Consider the following 23669-nt stretch of genomic DNA (forward strand, 5'->3'; position numbering starts at 1 on the left):
CAAAGATGAACTTCAGTGACGCTTTACTGGAGTACATCCGAGGATCTGGACTGTGTTAAGATATTATTGGGCTCATTCATATTTATAAGTATATATTAAACAAACATTAGACGTAATGGATATTTCTATATTACAATCGCCTTTTTCATGTTAGGAATCATTTAAGTAGGCCTTAAGTCAAACCTGGAAGATGGGAACAGCTGTGACATCCATCTTAATGTTTAGGTTGTGGGCGGTAGTTTAGACTGGAGGCCAATATGTTTATAGCCAGTCTAAGAATCAGTTAAATATGCAGACCTGAGGAGAGTTTGGCAGAAGTAATGGTGGCACACATGTGACTGTACACTAATATAAGATTTAATTTAAGCCTTTCAATATTGTGTGTAAGAATTCCCATCACAGCCCCTAACCCCTCTCAGTTCAGGAACTACTTGATGCTCTGTATGTGATGACTACTTCCATTCTGGAGAGGATCACAGATACATGGATCCTGAGATTCAAGCTCAAGCCGGAGACGAGTGAGATTTGTTCTAACAGTTTTTTAAATTGGTGTTTTGTTGTGTGTGTTAGCAGCCAGGTCAAAGAGCATGGTGATGGGCGAGGTGTCTCGAGGCCGACCCGCCTCCCCCAGCCTGCAGGAGGGCGCTCTGAAGGGCGGCTGGCTGAAGAAGCAGCGCAGCATCATGAAGAACTGGCAGCTGCGATGGTTCGTGCTGCGCTCAGATCAGCTGTTCTTCTACAAAGACGAGGAAGAAACCAAGCCACAGGTACAGTAACACGGCGGCCATCTTTAGACTGAGGAGTGGAAGGGAGTTATTAAAGGTCCCCGATTATACTGTTTCTCATCAATATATTATAGGTCTCAGATATATCCAGAGCCTGTCTCTGATTGGCTGAAACACCAAACAGATCATTGCAGCATTACCCATAATCCCCTCTGTTTCAGCCCTGTTTCAAAAGTGCTGATTTTCTGTCTGTTACTTTAGATGAAAATAAGGAGCCCCTCCCCACGCCCCTCTGAGAGACATTTGGTTAAAAAGAACTCAATGGTGCTCTAGGAGGAGATTCAGGTGATAATGGGGGGGTTACCTTGGTTGCTGATTGGCTAATGGTTACACAAGACAAAACATCGTTATGACATCACAAAGTCGCCAAAATCTGATCAGCTCATTTTCAGAAAGGTTTTTATAGAAATGGATCAAAAAGAGAGAGAATCTTTGTTCCTGAAACTTTCAGAGTCTCTTTCCACAGAGGGGACACATGTTGATGTAGAAGAGACACGGAGAAGAGGGGACACATGTTGATGTAGAAGAGACATGAAGAAGAGGGGACACATGTTGATGTAGAAGAGACATGGAGAGAGGGGACACATGTTGATGTAGAAGAGACATGGAGAAGAGGGGACACATGTTGATGTAGAAGAGACATGAAGAAGAGGGGACACATGTTGATGTAGAAGAGACATGAAGAAGAGGGGACACATGTTGATGTAGAAGAGACATGAAGAAGAGGGGACACATGTTGATGTAGAAGAGACATGAAGAAGAGGGGACACATGTTGATGTAGAAGAGACATGAAGAAGAGGGGACACATGTTGATGTAGAAGAGACATGAAGAAGAGGGGACACATGTTGATGGAGAAGAGACATGAAGAAGAGGGGACACATGTTGATGTAGAAGAGACATGAAGAAGAGGGGACACATGTTGATGTAGTTATATTTAAAGGGAGACGCCACCAATTAATACATTTTATAAAGTGTGGCTCCAAAGGGTGCTGTAAAAGTCAACTTCACGCACGTATACAATATCTCAAATTAGCTTTTTAGATACTGAGAAGGTGCTCAATGCTATTGAGGATTTGGGTTTAATCGACATGAATTCCCAAACTTCCTGTTACTGTTTGGAGAACAACAGTATATCTCTCTATTTGATTTTAATCCGTTTTGAATTTAAAGTGGACCTATCATGCTATATCTGAATAATATAGTGTAGGGCCATACCTATATAAGGCATATTTATACTTTTTATTTTTCAAAATACCAAACAGATCATGCATTTTAGCCATTCCTCATTTCTCTCAATTGAACACTGTCTTTGCATCATGGGCTGATTCTGTGAGAACAGCACCATCTACAGGCCTGGCATATGTACTACAGCGGCTCCAGCGCTTTCCAACGGCAATGTCCGTGGCTGTCTCCTCCTGATTGGTGGAGTTGGCCCAATAGCCGTAGCGCCATTTCTGTGACGTCATAGAAGTGTTCAAATCTGGATCAGTCTGTATCAGATCCGTTGCAACCCCTTTTTAAGAGATTTGGGTATGGAGGGAAATAGAGAGGGTTGTGTTTTCTGACACTTGGTGAGTTCCCTGGAACACCGGGGACACATGTTCATGTAGAAAAGACGCACAAAAGTGCATTTTGCATGATGGGTCACCTTTAAATTATGGATTATTCTTACAACAAATGTTTGAAAAAAAAAACCTGGAGTTGACTTTTGTTGGGGGATATTGAAATATATGCTATTTTCTGTTCATCTAAAGATTTAGAGTTTGTGTTTCTCCTTGTTTTATGGAACTGGCATCTCTAAGTGACAGATTATTAAAAACTCAGAAAGTCAAACGGTCAATACAAGGGGCTCTTCATGTGCCGGAGCTGAAGACATCTGGGAAGACCTGAGGACTACAATGTACACTACTGGTGTTCTTTAAGTAAACTCCACAAACAACACTACCTTATGTGCTCCTTTGTTGTCTACAAACTCACAGTGTTAATGATGACTCGTCACACTGACAGGACGTCTCAGAGTGCATTAGAGAGTGTGTGATGCCTCCATCACTGCACCATCGTAAAAATATTTAAAATCTGATCAATCTTCTGTGACGAGGGAGGACTGCTGACTCACACTTTCCACATTATGAGGCTGATTCAGGCAGTAAGCAATACGGTAGCTGGCCTGGACTGACCTCTCACACACACACACACACACACACACACACACACACACACACACACACACACACACACACACACACACACACACACACACACACACACACACACACACACACACACACACACACACACACACACTAGTCAGATAAACGACATTGTGTAGTACTCATCGTAGCTGACAGGCTTAGAAAGCCGTAACATGAGGCGATGATGTAATCCAACAACAAAAGACAGCAGGCCCACACACACACACACACACACACACACACACACACACACACACACACACACACACACGCACACACACACACACACACACACACACACACACACACGCACACACACACACACACACACACACACACACACACACACACACACACACACGTACACACACACACACACACACACACACACACACACATACACACACACACACACACACACGCGCACACGCACACGTACACACACACACACACACACACACACACACACACACACACGTACACACACACACACACACACACACACACACACACACACACACACACACACACACACACACACACACACTCTATTAAGACCTTAATAATCATAACCTTGACACTTTTATTGATTTATTCCGTCTTCATTCTGCGCTACCGCTGTTCATTTAATGCAGGATGCAGCCTTCTGCCATCACTGTCATTTATCCAACACACACACACACACACACACACACACACACACACACACACACACACACACACACACACACACACACACACACACACACACACACACACACACACACACACACACACACACACACACACACACACACACACAGGATGACGTGTTCTCCTCCTCTCCGTTCTGTGGGGAGCATCTGACTGAAGGCTCTGACAGCCTGCCTTTAATCAGAGCTTTCCAATAGCTGTCCGGAGTGTATTGATTTGCAACTCCCTGTGGATTTAACACACACACACACACACACACACACACGCACGCACGCACGCACGCACGCACGCACGCACGCACACACACACACACACACACACACACACACACACACACACACAGCCCCTCCCCCCTCTGTGTCAGATAGTGTCACTCTGGCCCTTTTCTCTCCCCTCTCATCTTCTAATCGATAGGAAATTGGAGGCTGTCAGTGGGGGGGGATGGGGGGGGGGTTGTATCTCAGCAGAAGAACGAGACCCCTCCCCCCCACTGAGATAAAAAGATGTGATAATTGGTGGAGAGGGGAAGGCAATACTGAAGTAGGATGTGTGCCGGTTCTCCTCTTCCTTGTCATCATGCCAGGATGGATCCTTTTCAAAACTTCACTCAACACACATCGATTTGTATTTTGAACGTCAGGGCTGCGAATACAAATCGACTCTTCAAATGCAATTCATCACACAAGATCATATCTCATTTTTAAAGTGGTGAGACGTGTTGTTGTGCCTCCATTTTTAATGCTAAGTGCTGCTGCTTAGCTTCCACTACATGTGTTCTTTTACACAAGTGGAACAAAATACGCGTTTAGTTGTTCATACTACTAACTTACATTAATAAAGATATTAAAATATGTAGGTCTTAAACACAAATCTTACATTAGGTAGGAAATCACTGCTGGACGTATGCTGTTTGAGATTGAGTTATCAATAAGTCTCATTGGATATAAATGCAGACACTGAAGGTAAAAAAAGTTTTTTCTAATCGGCCATTTTGAGAGTTTTTGGCTTCATTGCTTCCTTAACATGTATTTCTTTTCACAAGTGGAATGAAAACATCCCAAATACACATTTAGGTTTATGTATTTGACTTCCTTAGTCTTTTTGTGTTGGTAGATTTCTCTTGAAGTTAGCATTACACAATGTCTCATTTCAATATATAAACATTACGCTTTATAAATCCAGTTTTACCCCCTCCACCTGTAGTGTTGAGCAAAGTGTATGAATTTCACAATATCTTTAAAAGCTGTTATTTTTTTTCATAGACAGAGCCATAAATATATTATTTGATAAATATATCTTACAGTATAGATTTAATCAGTCTTAGCTATGGTTTAAAGTAGAGATGTCCCAATCCGATCACGTGATCGGGGATTGGAGCCGATCACGTGATTTTCAAAAGATCGGAATCGGGACAAAAAAATCGGGGATCGAATTTCTTTTTTTTTTTTAATTTTTATTCAATGTTACAAAACAAAAATGACCATGTTCAAGTCTTAAAGTCATCCTGAGGCCTTAGTTTTGGTTTCAAATGACACAACATCATGTATGTGTTGCTTCTTTGAGGCTTGTTTTCATAGACCTGCTTATTTCTCTCAAATCTGGCAACAGAGTGGGCGCAGTGTCTAATTGTAGCAGTAAGCTAACGAGTACTGATAAGCTTTATTTTGTTTTGATCCAATGCTGCACAACTGAACTGATCCAATGCTGCTGTGAAAGAAAGAAGCTATATCGATGTTGGATAGAATATCCAATTTAAATTAAAAAATAACCTTAAGGGACAACTTGAATGCTTTTTTTTCTCTTAATGCATTGCATAAAGATCGGATCGGGAAAAATCGGTATCGGCAAATTGTCAAAATCAAATGATCGGAATCGGATCGGGAGCAAAAAAAGGTGATCGGGACATCCCTATTTTAAAGATATAATAAACGCAACTCTTCCTCTTCCTCTTCTTACAACGCTTTACAGAGTTCAGAATTGAAATGCCTGTGGGATCAATAATGAATACATTAATAATGTATATGTCCTATATTTATAGTCTTTTTAATGGTAGGTTAGTCTATTAAAGTGTATCGAGTGTGCGCACTCTCTACACATCTTGCTTTCTATTGTTTATTTGCATATATTTTCATTTCTAATTGATATGCAGGCCTGTTTACATGCTGCGTCTTAAAACACAGTTATGTATCAAAGTAAATGTGTTTTTATTCGATTCCCTTATTGTTACTACACAGAGCACAGCCAAATTCCAAGCATTCTCGAAGGTGCAATCACACATTGATCTTACGGTCATTAAAAACCTGGAAAAGTCATGGAAATTCAAAATGCAAATTCCAGGCCCTGGAGAACTCATGGAAATGTAACTAAAGTTGCATCAAATATAATTTATATTTTATCTAATCGCTGGAATATTAATACTATAATGATAATAAATACTTTATGGTATCGTAATGAAACGTAAAATGGCATTTAACTGACGAGGTGTTTTGCTGGTGAGAGATTTTAGTTGCTTTAGCGTGTAGAAGCTAGTAAGCCAACTTTTGGATTTGTTTTAGATAGGAACAACATGTTTCATATGCACACCTTATTTTCCTGTTCCATGTTAAAATAAACAATTTTCAGTGGTACGCTGAGAAAGAGTCATTTTTTTTCGGTCATGGAAAAATAGGTAAAAGTATAATTTGACAATACAAGTTCAAACTTTGAAATATATAAAGTGACTATAAAATGGACCTATGATACATTGAACAATACGGTCAAGGTAGTGAAACATGTAAACAAGCCAGTAAGTAAGTTATTGCACATAACATATAAGTGTAGTTGGTAATTACAAAACTAAAAATAAATGTGTGTTCTATAGAAACGGTATGAGGTAGAATATACGGTTAGTTGGATGTAAACATGTACTTAGTTACACAATTCTGTATCAAAGTAAATCTGACCTCATGTTTTTTTATCCCAATCCAACTTTATTTATACGGCACATTTAAAAACAACAGAGTTGACCAAAGTGCTGCACATCAATACATATATAATAAGCAGCATAAATACATTTAGACAAAACCCATAGGACAAAAGAAACAAATGTAAAAGCACGACATTAAAACCTTAAGTCCCTCCCTTTCCGGGGGACCTCCATTTTTTTTATTTCAGAAAAAGTATGTATTGAAGTCAATGGAGAGAGAAAGATTATCTTTCCATCCCGTTTGAATTGTGCCACGAGTTACACATATGATGTTTGTCAATTTAAAAGATAATTTTGCAAGTCAAAAAAAATTCAAATGTGTCGTAAAACTGTGAAGTAACACTTTTGTTTGTGTGAAACCGCTCAATGAACTTCATCTCCCATCTCGCACCACACACCAAGACGGCCGTCACGTTGGCACATTTCACTTCTTTCTTTCAGAACGAGGCGGAAATTATTAAAAGAGGTGAAAATCACTCCAAGTCTGGGCATGTTGAGAGCTGTACACACAGACAAGGGGAGTTAGTCGGTTCCGTGAGAGCCAGCATGCGGGACCAGGATTCTGGGATTTGTAGTCTTTCTAGTTGCATATTTTTCATAGTCTTATATTTCAACAGTTTTACGACAAACTGACTTTTTTGACATGGAAATAATTTTTTAAGATTGACAAACATCATATGTGTAATTCGTGGCACAATTCAAACGGGATCCAAAGATAATCTTTCTCTCCCCATTGACTTCAATACAGACTTTTTCCAAAATAAGGTCCCACGGGTCGGAGGTAGATGGGCGGGACTTCGCCTCTCTATAGCCACAGACTGAAAACCCTCCTACATGATGTAAAAACATTTGAAAAAATAACAAAATAGAAAACCCCAACTTAGAAAACACAGACTGATCCGTCTGATTCGTGGTCTGCAAAAGCACGGGAGAACAAGTAGGTCTTTAAACGAGATGTCCCACCCTGCTTCACTGTGATTTGTGCTGTGGGGTGACGTGTTGATTCATTCGTCCCCGGCCAGATACTCCTGTTATTCCGAGCACATAGCACCCTTGGGACCTCCTCCCCCCCTCTCCTCCTGTCTCACCCCATCCCACCCCTTTCCATTTGTAGCCATGGCGACTAATGTTGGCGGCCGGCAGCCCGGCTGGAGGAGGCGATGCCAGCCTGCAGATCCTCAGACGCTGGCATCGCCTCGCCTCTCGGGGCTAAATGGGTATTGATCTGGATAATGTATTCTGATAATCTGCTGCTGCCTGTTCAATCAAATGAGGGGGGGGCGGGTGCTTAAACATTTTACAGGGGGGGAGGAGATGGGGGAGGAAGAGGAGAGAGGAAGTAAGGCCATTTTGAGGGATGTATCTGGAATTTGTATCTCAAGATGCAGCTTTTTTGGCTATTAATTAGGTTGATTGTCATTTTTTGCTCGAGCTAGAGAATCTGAGATAGTTATTATCCAGTGCCTTAACAATGATATACAAAATCTAATCTTATTCTAAATGCAGTACTCAACATAACTCTATCATTGACTTTTTCATGCAAAGATTGTCAGAAAATGAAAGCCAGAAGAATCTAAATGATATCCTAATATGCAGCTTTTTTTTAACATGATATTTGGTTAAATTGTCATTCCTTCCCAGAGACTGTGAGAAAGAAATGTCTCCACCTGAAATGTAGTGTAATATTACAATTAATAATAATCTCTCTCTCTCTCTCTCTCTCTCTCTCTCTCTCTCTCTCTCTCTCTCTCTCTCTCTCTCTCTCTCTCTCTCTCTGTGTTTCAGGGCTGTATTCCTCTGCAGGGATGTCAGGTGACCGAGCTCACAGCCAATCCGGACGAACCAGGAAGACACCTGTTTGAGATCCTGCCAGGTAACACCAGCTCCTCCCATCCCTTCTTCTCCTGTACTTAAAACTCATAGTCCTCTCCATGAACCTAATGAATTCCTGCTTTTCCACTTTTGTTTTTGTTATTTCAATTCAACCAGAAAGCCACGAAATCCTGATCGAGATCCGCAGCTAGTTTTATATAGAATGAAAAAGAGACTGATAACCAAAACAAAGCAAACACAACATCAGCCACAAACCATGCCGTATTCAGAGGCAACATATTGCTTTGATCCAGGAGGAGGATATTAGTTGCTGTTCTGCATCGAGACAGCAGAGAGCAGTGTCTCCTTATCCCCTGATCTCACAATGCCTGACCTCAGATCTGTTGACATGTGTTACCAGCTGTGAAAGGCAATTCCCGCGAGAAGCACCGTGGAATAAATAGAAAATAAAGTGGTGTCCTCCATCATGTGGAGCTGCTTTCTGATGCAGCTCAACAGACTGATGGATCGACCACGATAATGGCCCCTACACACGGCGGCGTGCGTCCAAGCTTCAACGCTTCTGCCCATTCACTTTGAATAGGGTGACGTCACGCTTTCCCGAACTGCATTGTGGGAGCTCGCTTCAAAAGTTGAGCAATGTTCAGCTTTTGAAGCTTCGGCGGAAGCGTCAGCCAATCAAATCACATGCCAGTACAAGCTCTAGCCAATCAAACTGCGTGCTTGTTTGTCCGGGGCGGGAGATTCATGTGATTGGTTGTTGGTCGAGCTTCAGACACGCCCACCAGCAAGCTTCAGCGCACGCCGCTGTGTGGAACGTTTTTAGTCAATCCATACTTACTTTCACGGGATTCTTATTATGTCTTTATCACGTTTTGACAACCTTAAAGTCAAGTTTTCGTTGACTACAAGTAAGGGCATTTTTAAATGATATCAGTCAAAGATATTTTAGTTTTAGCCAATGGAAACTGTGGATATTATAGAGTTGTTGTTAGTCATCATTACAGTCAATATAACCTTGTTTCCTTCTTACATTCCCTGCTGTTGTCAATGTTAACATTTACTAAGGATAGTTTCTCTAAGTCTTCCTGCCTGTGCCCAGTGTGGGCTGCATTGGGGAAAAAATAAAATCTATAATATTTTTTCTCCCTCTCTTTTCTATGAGCTTTCAACAAAAATGTGATATTTTTACTACATCATATTTAACCACGATGGTGCCGTCCTTTTAGTTGTGAAAATAGTCATACTGGTTAGGATGTTATTTAATAGCTCCATCATCAGAAGTGTGTGTGTGTGTGTGTCCGTCTGTCTGTCTGTCTGTCTGTCTGTCTGTCTGTCTGTCTGTCTGTCTGTCTGTCTGTCTGTCTGTCTGTCTGTCTGTCTGTCTGTCTGTCTGTCTGTCTGTCTGTCTGTCTGTGTGTGTGTGTGTGTGTGTGTGTGTTTGCTTGCTCGGAGCTCCCTGCTCGTGTTTAGACGGCCGACAGGGCTGTGTGTTTTTGTTTATGGCCGGTCAACATCTCAGAGAGGTGAGAACTGAGACTTTCTGCAGACAGAGAGACCGGGAGGAGGAAGGAGGCCTAAAGAAATGCCTCACATTTGGAGTTTTAGATATTTATCTCACGCATTTTATCTGATCTGAACATGACGGAGATTTAAGAGGACATGAAGCTTCTGGTTTTCCTCACTCGGCACTCTTTTGTCCATTGTGATAGTAGCCGTGCCTTTCAAGAGAGCCCAGAGACCTTGGCTTTTCATCTGGATCCTGTGTGTGTGTGTGTGTGTGTGTGTGTGTGTGTGTGTGTGTGTGTGTGTGTGTGTGTGTGTGTGTGTGTGTGTGTGTGTGTGTGTGTGTGTGTGTGTGTGCGTGCGTGCGTGCGTGCGTGCGTGCGTGCGTGCGTGCGTGCGTGCGTGCGTGCGTGCGTGCGTGCGTGCGTGCGTGCGTGCGTGCGTGCGTGCGTGCGTGCGTGCGTGCGTGCGTGCGTGCGTGCGTGCGTGCGTGCGTGCGTGCGTGCGTGCGTGCGTGCGTGTGTGTGTCTGCAGCCACAGGGTAAATCCTTTGGTCATTTTGTATTGAGGGGATATGGAATACATACCCCTGCTGCTGAAGGTAGATACAAGACAGATTGCAAGATGCTGGAGCCTGAACAGATACACACACACACACACACACACACACACACACACACACACACACACACACACACACACACACACACACACACACACACACACACACACACACACACACACACACACACACACGCCTCTTTATAGATGGCTTAAGAGAAGCACTTGAGGACGTTTGCTCAGACATTGTCTCATGGCGTTACAGGAAAGTGAGATTAAATCAACATTCATGTTTTCAGGGTCATTGCCGAAGTGTGTGCATGAATAGAGTGGTGCGGGCATGAGTCCTAAAACACATCAGTTAGCATTTGAGCACGTTTGGCTCCCTTGTGTTGACGTCAGTGTTTTTGAAATAAGGTTTGTTGTTAACACGAGCTGAGTAGATTTAGCTGTAGACGACTAAATGTCATGACGCCCAACGTTAGCTGCCTTTAGCTTAGCGTTTCTGAAGTCATGTGACTGTGCTGTAGTTCCTTTATGGCCTAAAATTGGCTTTTTACGCCTTTCAGTTCGAAAATCCAAAAGTGGTGTTCATTTGCATTTACGTGTAAGTATCATAAACAGCTGGCTGCTACGGAGATTCTTTTATACAATATTCCAAAATCCAATGGAAGATTTATTTGCTTGTGGTCGAGCGATCCCTTGCGATGCCAACTTCCAGGTCTGCAACAATCCATCATCACTGCACCACTCTATACCGGTTCATTTATACACATGTATCCCAGTACAGTCGTCCTGAGAGTCTTGGATGCTTCCCAGTCGAATCAGGAGAAGTCATTTCCTCTTGGCATTTGTGTGAGATAACATCAGTAGTTGAGTATGCAAGCAATTAAAAAATTGGACTCCCACCAAGCGTTGTTACCCGTGTGTTCTCCAGACAAAGCCGACTCAGCAGTCATGTGCCGAGTCGGATCTGAGTTTGAAGCCTGAGGGCATGAAGGAAATAACTGGGTATTTTAGAAAAATATTCTTTGTATTTAACGGCTGACTCGAGGCTATAAGCCCTCTGTTGTGGTAGTGTGAAGCAATTAAGCCATCTGGGGAAACAGCACACACACACAAAACACACACTTGTGTCTGTGCAAACGTGACGGCTTCTGCCATTATGGTGCACTGGAAGTTAAATGCAGCCCACACACGTGCACCAGAGGATTTCTCTCTCTTTTTAAAAATGATATTTTACCAAAAAGAAACAACAAATCCACATCAACCTAAGCTTCCTGTGCCCTTTGACCTCAGGTGTTGATCAGTAGCCTTTAAAAAGAACTGCATGATGCATATGAGGACACATTGCTCAGTTATGATACGTTTGATATAGTGGTGCTGTTGTTAAACACCCCCCCCATTTACTTTCATTCATGAAGTCTCTGTTTTTAATGTGTTGCTCACCTTGGAGTAGGTCTCTTTATCCTGATGTATACTGTAGGTCATTTCATATTTGGATAACAATATACATCTTGGTTTTCAAAGTGTGGGAAGGTGAGCCTCCCCTCGGAGAACATAAGAACAGCCGCGCCCCCCCTCCCAATCATTATTGCTATTATTATTATTATTGTTGTTGTTGCTATAATGCAGGGGTATTCAATTGCTTTTCAAAGAGGTCCAGTAAGAGAACATGTCATTAAATGCTCTGTTTTCGCTGTCTACCTTTCGCCATTTGAAATGACTCAGAGTGCTTCTCTCTTCTTGTCTCGTCTCTCTGTCTGTGTTTGAATCTGCCGTGCTGAGTCACTGACTGCACCGATTTGATTGGCTGAGTAGCGTCCCCTCCTCACAACAGAATCATACTGTATTTCTCACACAATATTCCATTCATACGGTTCAGTTCAATCTGATCCTGGAACAAGTGTGACTTCAGGAAGAAGCCAAAGTCTGTCTGTCTGTATCACATGGATTGACTAGCATTGTGTGTTTTCCCTGTGTGTGTGTGTGTGTGTGTGTGTGTGTGTGTGTGTGTGTGTGTGTGTGTGTGTGTGTGTGTGTGTGTGTGTGTGTGTGTGTGTGTGTGTGTGTGTGTGTGTGTGTGTGTGTGTGTGTGTGTGTGTGTGTGTGTGTGTGTGTGTGTGTGTGTGTGTGTGTGTGTGTGTGTGTGTGTGTGTGTGTGTGTGTGTGTAGAAGTTTGTTTGGCAAAGATCAGAGGACAGCCCATCTCCCTGCTACTGCACACACACACTCTCAGACAGAGAAAGAGAGAGCCTTGTTGCTCCTCCTCAGGGATTTTCTTCTCCCCAGGGGGTCCGAGGGAACGGACCTGCTGCCCGCTCTTCTGAATGAACCCAACGGGAGGAAGACAGAGGGAATGAATGGATGGGAGTGAATGAGGATTGCTTTGCCGGCTTTTTGTTTAGCGCTAGCATCATCGAGCATGCCTCACTGCCTGGCCGTCGGTGCTACCTGCGCTCTGATCTGGGTACGTGATCTCCGACATGGGGCCGCTGTGCTGCAAGCCGCTCAGACTGAAGAAGCTTCACCTGCAAGGTAACAGAAGCAGAGGATGGAGATGTTAACTCGTGTAGTGGAGCCTGACGTGTGAGTAGCTTGGAGAATGATTGATGGGAATGAATGTAAAGTGGGTTCAAGCTTCCTTTGGCTTTGCATTGCAACCTCCTCCTGCCTTCTCTAGCTAATGCTTATTTGCAAGGAGAGTCTATACATATTCCAAGTACTTGTATATAGACTCTCCTTGCACTATTTTAACTATTTGACGGTGTTGCATTGTGGGAGGAGCCTGTGACTTCAGATTTGCATTGATATATCTACACTGTAGCTAATGTACACATGACAATGAAAGCCTTGAATATATTGAGATGATTACACGTTTAAGCTGAAATTACTCTTAGAGGATGATGTGTTTTAGATTTGTTTTGAATCGGGTAGACGGATAGACAGCAGAGTGACTTTATGTGCCAAGATTTAACTTCTGCAAGATTGTGAAAGTAGATCAATTGTTGCCCAACATAGGAGATTGGTTTGAATCACTAATCTGACACTGATCTGTGTATCTAAGAAGCAACGCACGTATCATGACTGTATTTACTCCAAATGGTACTGTTCCTTCCTTGGCTTTGGAACAAACGTGCACTACATGTTATGGGAATCAGGAAAGTAGTCCCTTCTGAAATCCTGCTGACAAACAAAGCAGTAACTCCTTGGTGGAGGTAATAACATCTGGTGACTAATAATGACTTTTTCTTGGCAGTTACTGAAGTTTTTATGACAGGTCAGCTGCTCACAGTTACCTAGTGTCTGCTTCAGTGTCTGCTGCGCTGTGTTTCACTCTAGCAGTAGATATAATGTAGGTGGCAGCTAGTTGTGTCCAGAGCAGTGCATGCTGGGTGAAAAACATGGAAATCAGATCTGAAAAGTATCAGGCCGTTTCTCAATCTCGAGGAAACTGGCTTCCAAGCCAATTATTTCAAGGATGCTACGTCATCGAGTGCCGCCGAAGGACTGTTCCAATCTCCAGCATACTTGGAATTCCACCGAGGCCGCGTCCTTGGTTTGGGGGTAATGTCGAGGCTGCACATGGGTAGACTTCGCGTCCTTCAAATCCCCACAATGCTTTGCGCACGGACCAATTTCCCCAAATCTGTGGCGGAAAATGTAAGGGCGGGGCCTCTCATATGACGCACACCTGTGCACTTGCTCGCCTGTTCCACTCTTCGTTTTCCGAATGCCAGGAAGGATTCTTGACTCGCTTCTGAAGGAAGTGACTCGGAAGACATGTGCTATCAAGCAAGCATCCTCTCGATTGAGAAACGGCCTCTGATTCTGATCTATATATCTGAAGGTTATCGGTTCAAGCTCAACATTTGGTTGTCTTTCAAGATACTGAACCCTTATTCACGTATGTTGTGCTTTTTAATATTTCTGCATTGACTAAGTGAGTATCCATGAGTAACTTCATTTTGGCACACATTGTATTTTGTAATCAATAGCTACACTGAACAAAAATATAAACGCAACACTTTTGTTTTTGCTCCCATTTTTCATGAGATGAACTCAAAGATCTAAAACATTTTCTACATACACAAAATAACCATTTCTCTCAAATATTGTTCACAAATCTGAAAAAATCTGTGATAGTGAGCACTTCTCCTTTGCCGAGATAATCCATCCCACCTCACAGGTGTGGCATATCAAGATGCTGATTAGACAGCATGATTATTGCACAGGTGTGCCTTAGGCTGGCCACAATTAAATGCCACTCTGAAATATGCATTTTTGCTTTATTGGGGGGGTCTGGGGGGGGCCGAAAACCAGTCAGTATCTGGTGTGAGGGTTAGGATTAGGGTTAGGGTAATGTTGTGAATCGAGTGGCCCATGGTGGTGGTGGGGTTATGGTATGGGCAGGCGTATGTTATGGACGATGAACATAGGCCACTCGATTCACAACATTACCCTAATCCTAACCCTCACACCAGATACTGACTGGTTTTCGGCCCCCCCCAGACCCCCCCAATAAAGCAAAAATGCATATTTCAGAGTGGCATTTAATTGTGGCCAGCCTAAGGCACACCTGTGCAATAATCATGCTGTCTAATCAGCATCTTGATATGCCACACCTGTGAGGTGGGATGGATTATCTCGGCAAAGGAGAAGTGCTCACTATCACAGATTTTTTCAGATTTGTGAACAATATTTGAGAGAAATGGTTATTTTGTGTATATAGAAAATGTTTTAGATCTTTGAGTTCATCTCATGAAAAATGGGAGCAAAAACAAAAGTGTTGCGTTTATATTTTTGTTCAGTGTATATAATAATGTTTCTATCTACAATAAAATATGGGTTTCAACCCAAATATAGCATTCAAACCGGCTTGATAGCAACACTACAAAGTGGGAAATGACCCAGACTGACAACGTGAGAAGATGTTTCAAACCTAAAGATGATCCAACATGTTTACCTGACTCTCGCCTCATGTTGAGTACCGCTATCTTCGTCCCCATATTGAAAGATTAACACACCATGACATAGGAAGACGTTTCAGCGCTATAAGAATTCCCTTTCCTTTCTACTCTCCTCCTCACAAACAACTGCGCACCTGCCTTCAGTCTGACATTTAGAAACTGAAGCTTTGAAGAGTTACAGCTTCAGTTCTGAAATGTCAGACACTCAAAAAAGCTATGAGCTTTACACACAAACTCTGTAAACATTCACATTTCTGTCGACTCAAATGTCATCCTGTGTCTGACGATCGCAACGTTGATTTAAAAATTAATTTGAAAGGAAACGTTTTCTTGCAGTCAGTTTTATCTTAACTGCTTCAAAAAGGATCCTTGTACTCGTCATTATTTAGTCTTGGAAGTTTTAAATGTTTTGGTGTCTGTCGGCTATGTTGGGATGGATTTTAAGTGTGTGTGTGTGCGTGTGCGTGTGCGTGTGCGTGTGCGTGTGCGTGTGCGTGTGCGTGTGCGTGTGTGTGTGTGTGTGTGTGTGTGTGTGTGTGTGTGTGTGTGTGTGATCAGGATTAATTGAAGAGGAAGTATTAGATAATGTCTGAGTGTCCTCTTTGTATTTTTAATTGGCTTCTTCTCCTGAGGGCCAATTGGAGCACTCATTTAGCTCATATTCAAACACCAGGTTTCATACGGTCATTAAAAACCTGGAAAAGTCATGGAAATTCAAAATGCTATTTCCAGGCCCTGGAAAACAATATTTCAAAGTCATGGAAATGTAACTAAAGTTGCATCAAATATAATTTATATTTTATCTAATCGCCAAAATAGTAATACTATAATGATAATAAATACTGTATGCTATAGTAATGAAACGTAAAATGTCTTTTAACTGACGAGGTGTTTTGCTGGTGAGAGATTTGAGTTGCTTTAGCGTGTAGAAGCTAGTAAGCCTTTTGATTTGTTTTAGATAGGAACAACATGTTTCATTTACAGACCTTATTTTCCTGTTCCATGTTAAAATAAACCATTTTCAGTGGTACCGCTGAGAAAGAGTAATGTTTTTGGTCATGGAAAATTAATAGGTAAAGGTCATGGAGAAGTCGTTGATAATCATTGGTGAAAAAGTGTATGAACCCTGATACACACACTATGCGTGAATGAGGGCGACATATCAAATGAAATCCTCAGTTTAGTACTCCACGACCCCTGGAGCCACATCTGTACACAGACCTCAGTGTTGTTCATCATGACGGTGTGAGTTTGCAAAGCTGGGTGACAATGGCTCTTAGCTTTATGGCACTGCTGATTATATGTGGGGCGGGTCCCCCCCCCCCCCCCCCCCTCTCGCAGCTAAACGACTGGAAACAACACCCCCGACACTAATGGCTCACACACACGGGGAACAGAATGACACATCCTGCGGGTTATTTAAATGTGCGACAGGAGGAAATGGATAAATGTGTCGCGTGAGGATTATTAGATATGTGTTCAGCCTATGGTGTTAATGTGTTTTTTACGCAGCAGCTGATCATGTTTCTCACTTGTGTTTCATGTTGTAAAGCAGCTGGGATGTCTGCGTGCCTCACTTATGGTTATGAGGTTAAACTAATACAAGTAATATAGTAATAAAGTAAAAGCAGCTCTCGATCACCGGCTAAATGCCTTAAATGAAATATGAACTGGGGCCATAATTACAGGACGAAGGAGTTCAGAAATAGAAAATCAGACAAGTGTGCCATCTAGTGGTGAGAAGTGTTCATAGCACACTGGTTTTAATCGATGTGAAACCCTCTTGATTCTCTGTTTTGTTCAAAGATAACTAATAAACAGTCAGTCTTTCTGTTTCTTTAAAGACGTAAACATTGCATTTTTTAATGCACTATTCAGTTTTGAGACATTTGGTTATTTTGTTTCCATAACATATCTTCTTTCAAACATTGGAACATCGAAAACACACAATTAGGTGTTTATTTGACTAACCTTGCCTCTTGTATCTGTAGATGTCTTGCTAGATAATGCATCATTTTCATATTGAATCAGAGAAATGTGTAATACGGACTAATATGGCGCAATGTGGTCATGGCTCAGAGCGCTTAATTTTGTATGCGTGCTTCTTTGTTAATATTAAGCTGTCTTTTGCTCTTTTCTTGCTGTAACAAATGCAAATGTCCCCAAATAAAGGTAATCTGATTCTGATCTATATATCTGAAGGTTGTCGGTTCAAGCCCTCGTCTTTCAAGATACTGAACCCCAAATGCTCATATGTTGGAGTGTCATGTTGGTTAGTTTGATGTAAACCCAGTCAAAATATAACATGTAAGTAAAGTATTCAACTGGAGAAGTTTGATAGTGATATTTAAAGTAGTACAGCATGATACTACTACTACTAGACATTGGAAAATCTACTTTTTGGCTACACTATTGCTACGTCCACACTCGTTTTCACAGTTTTAGGGTATTCTAGATTTTTGAAACCCTCAATATGTGTCTTTTTAAAAAACAATCTGCCCCTGTTTTCATGTGACTGCAGGATTGTGATTAAGTCTGACGAACAGAAACAGAGACTCTTGCGTTCGGTTCAGAATTCTCATTCGTCTACTAGTCAAAATACCACTGGGTTAGTTTAAGGAGCCACTGTTCGGTAAATCCCTGCTCTCTTCCTCCCCTTCATTTGGATCAGAAAGCTTGGTCCCGGCCGCCATTTCTGCCTTAACTACTAGCTAAATGTAACTGCCATGTGTGTCACCATCTGTTGTTGTCTGTGTTTTTGTTTGTTGTTTATATATTGTATGCATACTGTGTACAGTGCTGAATTTCCCCCCATTAAATCGAATCGAATCTAACGTGTCCCTGCAGGAGGAACGGGAGAGAAGGAGCGGACCCCCGTCAGCCATGAGTCCTTCCTGCTGATGGCCAACTCTCAGACTGACATGGACGACTGGGTGAAGGCCATCCGACGCGTCATCTGGGCGCCGTTTGGAGGAGGTAGAGCTTTCTAACACTAGAAACACATCACTTTACAAACACACATTTACATTCTTGAATGTCTTTGACCTCAAACGGGACGGGTGTTTGAATGATTTAGAAAAACGGTACTGTGACCATTTTTGTGATATTTTACGACTATGACTTTTTTAAGATTTACTTTAGCATGGCTTTTCAATTATATGTTCGATACGATAAGAGGCAAGCGCACGTTAATAAAATAAAACGCAGTAGTTAAGTAGCAACTTCGTACAAGATAACAGTGTTGTAGTCAAGTCACTCTCGAGTCATCACTCTTCGAGTCCGAGTCCAAGTCACCCAAGGAGTGTCTGAGTCGAGTCCGAGTTATCATTACCTGTGTTCGAGTTAATTTCGTCAACGAAAAATGTTCGTCAACAACCTTTTTTACAAGACTAAGACGAGAGACGATGACGAGCTAAAAATAGATTCTTGATAACGAAAACTATGACGAAATGTATATTTAGTTTTCGTTGACGAGACGAGACGGGACTAAGGTGTTAATGGTGGACTATCGGACATTCAAAATGCAGCATATTTTCCCCCAAGTGTCCGTCTTGTCTGTCAAAATGCATCTTACGTTTCTAACTTGCAATATCATTATTTCCGCTCTCTTCACTCCAGAAGAGCGATCTCCCTGTGTCTCTCTGTGTGCGGGGGGCGGGGCCAGTGGTGTAGTCCAGGGTATACGCAGGTATACGGCGTATACCCACTTATTTTTCAGACAGCATGGCGTATACCCACTTCTCAATCACCGCTGGTGCGCATTATTTAGTAGTGGCTCAATGTCATTTCATAGTACTGTGAAGACTCATGACACAAACCTACTCTGCCTCATATTGGCTAACTCTATGCCTTCGCTGGTTAGATTGGTCAGGTTTTCAGCGTGAGAACTGATGAAAAACCAATCAGAGGCAGAGTAGGGCGGGTCTTAATAAGGGAAAAAAACTGCATATAGACAAATGTTAATTTACTTTCAACTATTTGCCATTACAAAAATTGTATGAACTGTTAGAATGAAGCGAGCCATTCAGACTAAAATGTCCTTTTACAATAAACATCCTTGTGGAACTACATCGGCCAGCAGCTCAGCTACAGATAGTGAGGCTAGAACACCGGAGCTGTTAGCTGATAGCCCTGTTATCATCAGCCCTGACATCAGCCCAACACCTGCGCTCCCTCCGTCCCCCTTATCCATTGAAGAGGATGCTGACAGGGAAGGAGATGAAGACGACAATAACGGTGGGTCTCAATTCTATATTTTAAGATTTTTGTAACAAATCGTAGCTAGGTAGTCATATACTAACATAAAAGTAGTAATAGCATTATTTTCGTTAATAGTTGGTTTCAACTTTTAAATTTAGTATTTCTGATTCTAGTGGCGCTAGTTAGCTATTATAGCTTCATGGCAATGAGCACAGCACACCTTAGTGAGACAGAAAGACATTTGGAAAATACAACCATTATTTGCTGCAATCCATATTTATTACTCTGAACTTTATTGTGTCCCTTATGCTAAGTGTCTGCCCCAACTTTATTTTCCCGACATTTACATTTATCTTGTACACAAAATCCATCCCCATACACCAGAGATAGCCTGAAGGCTTTTCAAGAGCATAGCTAGGTACCACGCAATCTGAAGAACGTTAGCGCTTAGCTAACGTTAGCTAACATAATGCTAAGATCATCGTGTGTTTGGTGACGTGACACAGCTATCTGCTTAATTGTAACATTAGCTGTGGCAACTGAAGATTAGTGTTTTGGATTGTCAGCGTTTTCCTGTCAAATGGAGATAAAAAATTAGCTAGCTAGCACTAGCAGCTACATAATTTGAGGTCAAATGTAGCTAGTGCTAATTTATAGGAGACTGCACAATCTGAGGGTAGATGTTGGCTGCCAGTGGTCTCTTCTAATTAAAGACAGCCATTTATCCCGCCGATCTACCTCTTTTAGGATTGAATAAAGTCTTATATCTGTGTTACTTTGGCGACTGTTGTTTCAGCCAACAGCTTAAAAATAGCAAGGGCATTTTGACCTTTTCGCACAGCCAGATTCGGGCATAGCGACGCTACGTGGAATCCACAAATTTGGATACATTATGAAAACGGGTACTTTTATTTTGAAGGCAGGATGCGGTAGGAAGTAAAAGACGTATATGACGGTAAAAGTTTAAAAGTGCGTCTTCCTCACGAAAGGAAACGTGCTGTTGTTTACCAAGGACCTGGTTGAAAAGGGCACAAGGTTTGTCTGTGTTTAGGTCTAATTTGTCTGCAACATTGAGTCACGTCATAACGCCTTTTCTTAGAAGAGTTTTCACACTTTGTATTGACACAGCCATGGATAAAGCTACAGCTAGGCCCTGTGTAATTGACTATTTGACTATTTGGGGGCTAAAATGAAAAAATCTAATAATGCAGATTATGAAGGTGACAACTTTACACTTTTGAATAGGTTATGGTCATTGTTCCCCTTTTATAGCCTATAATTCAATCACTTTTGTTGTTCTTCCCTTAGACATCAATAATGACTGGCCTGACCTGTGGACTGTCAATCAAAAAGAGGATTTTAAATCCAAGAACCCCTGGTTGGGATCCAAAAACAAAAAACTTGGTAAGTTTAGGTATCTTGTTAGTTTAGGTAGCTTCTGAAACAGTGGACACACATTAATATTGTGTGCGTGTGTGTGTGTGTGTCCTTTTATGTATATGGGAAAAATAGACCATGCACACATACAGCTGTGGATACAGTAGTTACATTGTATGTTTATGCTTCACAGGATGTCTGGTTTGTAGCAGTGTGAACTCCATTGGGATCAACAAGGAGCAAGGTGTATCACTCTCAAGAGAATGGATGAACTTTGAAATTCAAGTGTCTTCTCAGGGAAGTAGAGAAACAAGTCTGTCAGTCTTGAGAAATAAGATCAGGAAACATGCTTTGTCCAAGGCACACTCTCAGGCTGTGAAGGTGGCAGAACAACAAAAAGAATCGGCCATTGAGAATGCAGTGGAGGTTATGACTGAGCCCTACAAGAAGGAAACTGATGCTGTGTTCCGAACAGCCTACCATTTGGCCAAAAAGAACAGACCCTTTTCTGACCATGAGAGCCTCATTGAGCTGCAGGAACTGAATGGTGTTAAGATGGGCTCAATACTTCATTCACGTTACAGTGCAACACAAATCATACAACATGTTGCCAGTGAGATGCAGAGCAAAATTGTGAGTAACATAATAGCATCATCCACGAAGTTAGCTGTCCTTATTGACGAGGCCTCTTCTTTAAGTCACAAACCTGTCATGACAGTTTCTGTAAAAGCGTCAATTGAAGGAGCAAGCCCTGAGTTCATATTCCTTGATCTAGTTGAATTAGACAATCAGAGAGCAGATGGCATAGAACAGGCTTTACTCACCTGTTTAATGAAGGCTGGCTTTACAGAAGAGTGGCTTCTTGAAAACTGGGTAACATTTGTGTCTGATGGAGCCAGTGTCATGCTAGGAAAGAAGTCAGGAGTAGCAACCAGGTTGACCTCGAGATTCCCAAGGCTCTTTGTGTTGCACTGTATGAACCATAGGCTGGAACTAGCTGTGTCAAATGCTGTTGATGAGGTGACGGGTGTCAACCACTTTAAAATATTTATGCAGAAGCTATATTCACTTTATAGTATGTCGAACAAAAATGAGCGTGAACTCAAAGATGCAGCAGCTGAAGTAGGCTCACAACTTCTTCGCATTGGCAGAATTTTAGATGTACGCTGGGTGGACAGTAGCTTTCGTACTGTTCGTGCTGTGTGGACATCCCTGGGAGGTCTTGTGCAGCACTTTAAGAATGCGTCTTCCGATGAGATGAGGTCCACCAAAGAGAAACAAATGTACAGAGGTTTATTATACCGTCTTCAAAGTCCTGAATTTATCTGTGACCTTGGGCTCATGTATGACACTCTCCATGAACTAAGTGTCCTGTCACTGGAGCTTCAAGCTCATTCTATAACTCTCCTCAGGGCAGAGCATCTGCTGAAACGCTCAATCAGAGTGATACAGTCTTTCAAAGAGAGTCCAGGTGAAAAATACTGTGAGGCTTTAGAGGCAAAAGAGGCTGGGGAGTATCGCTCTATAGCTCTAGTAGGAAATGCAAAGCTGAAGTCAATCAATCCAGGCCAGTTCTTACAAAGCCTTGTGAACAATCTTGAGCAACGCTTGTCTTTCGAAGGTGCGGTCATCAAGGACTTCAGCATCCTTGATCAGAGTAAATGGCCATCAAACCCCAGCATTCGCCATGGTGAAGACCAGGTTAAGCGACTGTGCAAGCGATTTCACTTGTGCACAGACCAAGCACTGAATGGGATGCGAGACCTACTGGAAGAGCCCAATAGTGAGCCCAAGGACCTAAAACCACTCATGAACTGTATGAAGACATTCCCTGTCAGCACAGCAGAGTGTGAGAGGAACTTTAGCCTTATGAACAATATAAGCTCAGACAAAAGGGCTGTACTACTGATCTCAAACATATCAAACTTGATGATGATTAATATCAACGGCCCCCCTACTTCTATGTTTGATCCTCAAAAGTATATGAGGACCTGGTTGAAGAGACACCGTGCTGCCACTTCTATGCGTTCAAGGCAATGCGGTGTGAAAACTCCTGCAGAAAGCAAGTCTGTCTGGAAAATACTGTAATATGAGCACTTACTTAGAAACCCAGCACTGGGTTGAGAGAGTCACTTTGGTTTTCATGGATATGTTGTAAAATGTATATATTTTTGTTCATTGTTAACTATATATTGTTGTTTTGTAACATATCGTTTTGAATTTATTGTTGAATTATTTGAATGATGATATTCAATATTTGTGGTGATATTTATTTATATATATATACACTATATTGCCAAAAGTATTGGGTCACCTGCCTTGATGTGCATATGAACTTAAGTGACATCCCATTCTTAATCCATAGGGTTTCATATGACGTCGGTCCACCCTTTGCATCTATAACAGCTTCAACTCTTATGGGAAGGCTTTCCACCAGGTTTAGGAGTGTGTTTATGGAAATATTTGACCATTCTTCCAGAAGCGGCAACTGAAGTTGGATGAAGAGACTGGCTCTCAGGCTGTGCTCCTAATTCATCCCAAGGGTGTTCTATTGGTTTGAGGTCAGGACTCTGTGCAGGCCAGTC

At 42.0% G+C, this 23669-nt stretch overlaps 2 protein-coding genes across 5 annotated transcripts in view; both read left to right on the forward strand.

The window, feature by feature from the left end:
* arhgap22b (Rho GTPase activating protein 22b) overlaps window positions 1–23669 on the forward strand; it is a 65189-nt gene that overhangs the window by 27354 nt on the left and 14166 nt on the right. For 2 of the 4 annotated variants that reach the window (XM_079657877.1, XM_079657876.1), the window contains exons 2-4: window positions 574–767; window positions 8423–8510; window positions 18355–18483. In XM_079657877.1, coding sequence (XP_079514003.1) covers window positions 588–767; window positions 8423–8510; window positions 18355–18483 — 397 coding nt within the window. In that variant the 5' untranslated portion in view covers window positions 574–587. Of the gene's footprint in view, window positions 1–570; window positions 768–8422; window positions 8511–12875; window positions 13076–18354; window positions 18484–23669 lie in introns of those variants that run through there. The other 2 variants (XM_079657875.1, XM_079657878.1) reach the window with 2 other exon arrangements.
* On the forward strand, window positions 19180–23172 carry LOC307024343 (E3 SUMO-protein ligase KIAA1586-like; the record flags this gene model as incomplete). Its single annotated transcript, XM_079658404.1, has 3 exons — window positions 19180–19743; window positions 21016–21111; window positions 21278–23172. The coding sequence occupies exons 1-3, from the start codon at window positions 19518–19520 to the stop codon at window positions 23170–23172; spliced, it is 2217 nt and encodes a 738-aa protein (XP_079514530.1). The 5' UTR covers window positions 19180–19517.

The sequence above is a fragment of the Notothenia rossii genome, assembly GCF_949606895.1.
Source record: "Notothenia rossii genome assembly, chromosome: 11".
NCBI lineage: Eukaryota > Metazoa > Chordata > Actinopteri > Perciformes > Nototheniidae > Notothenia > Notothenia rossii.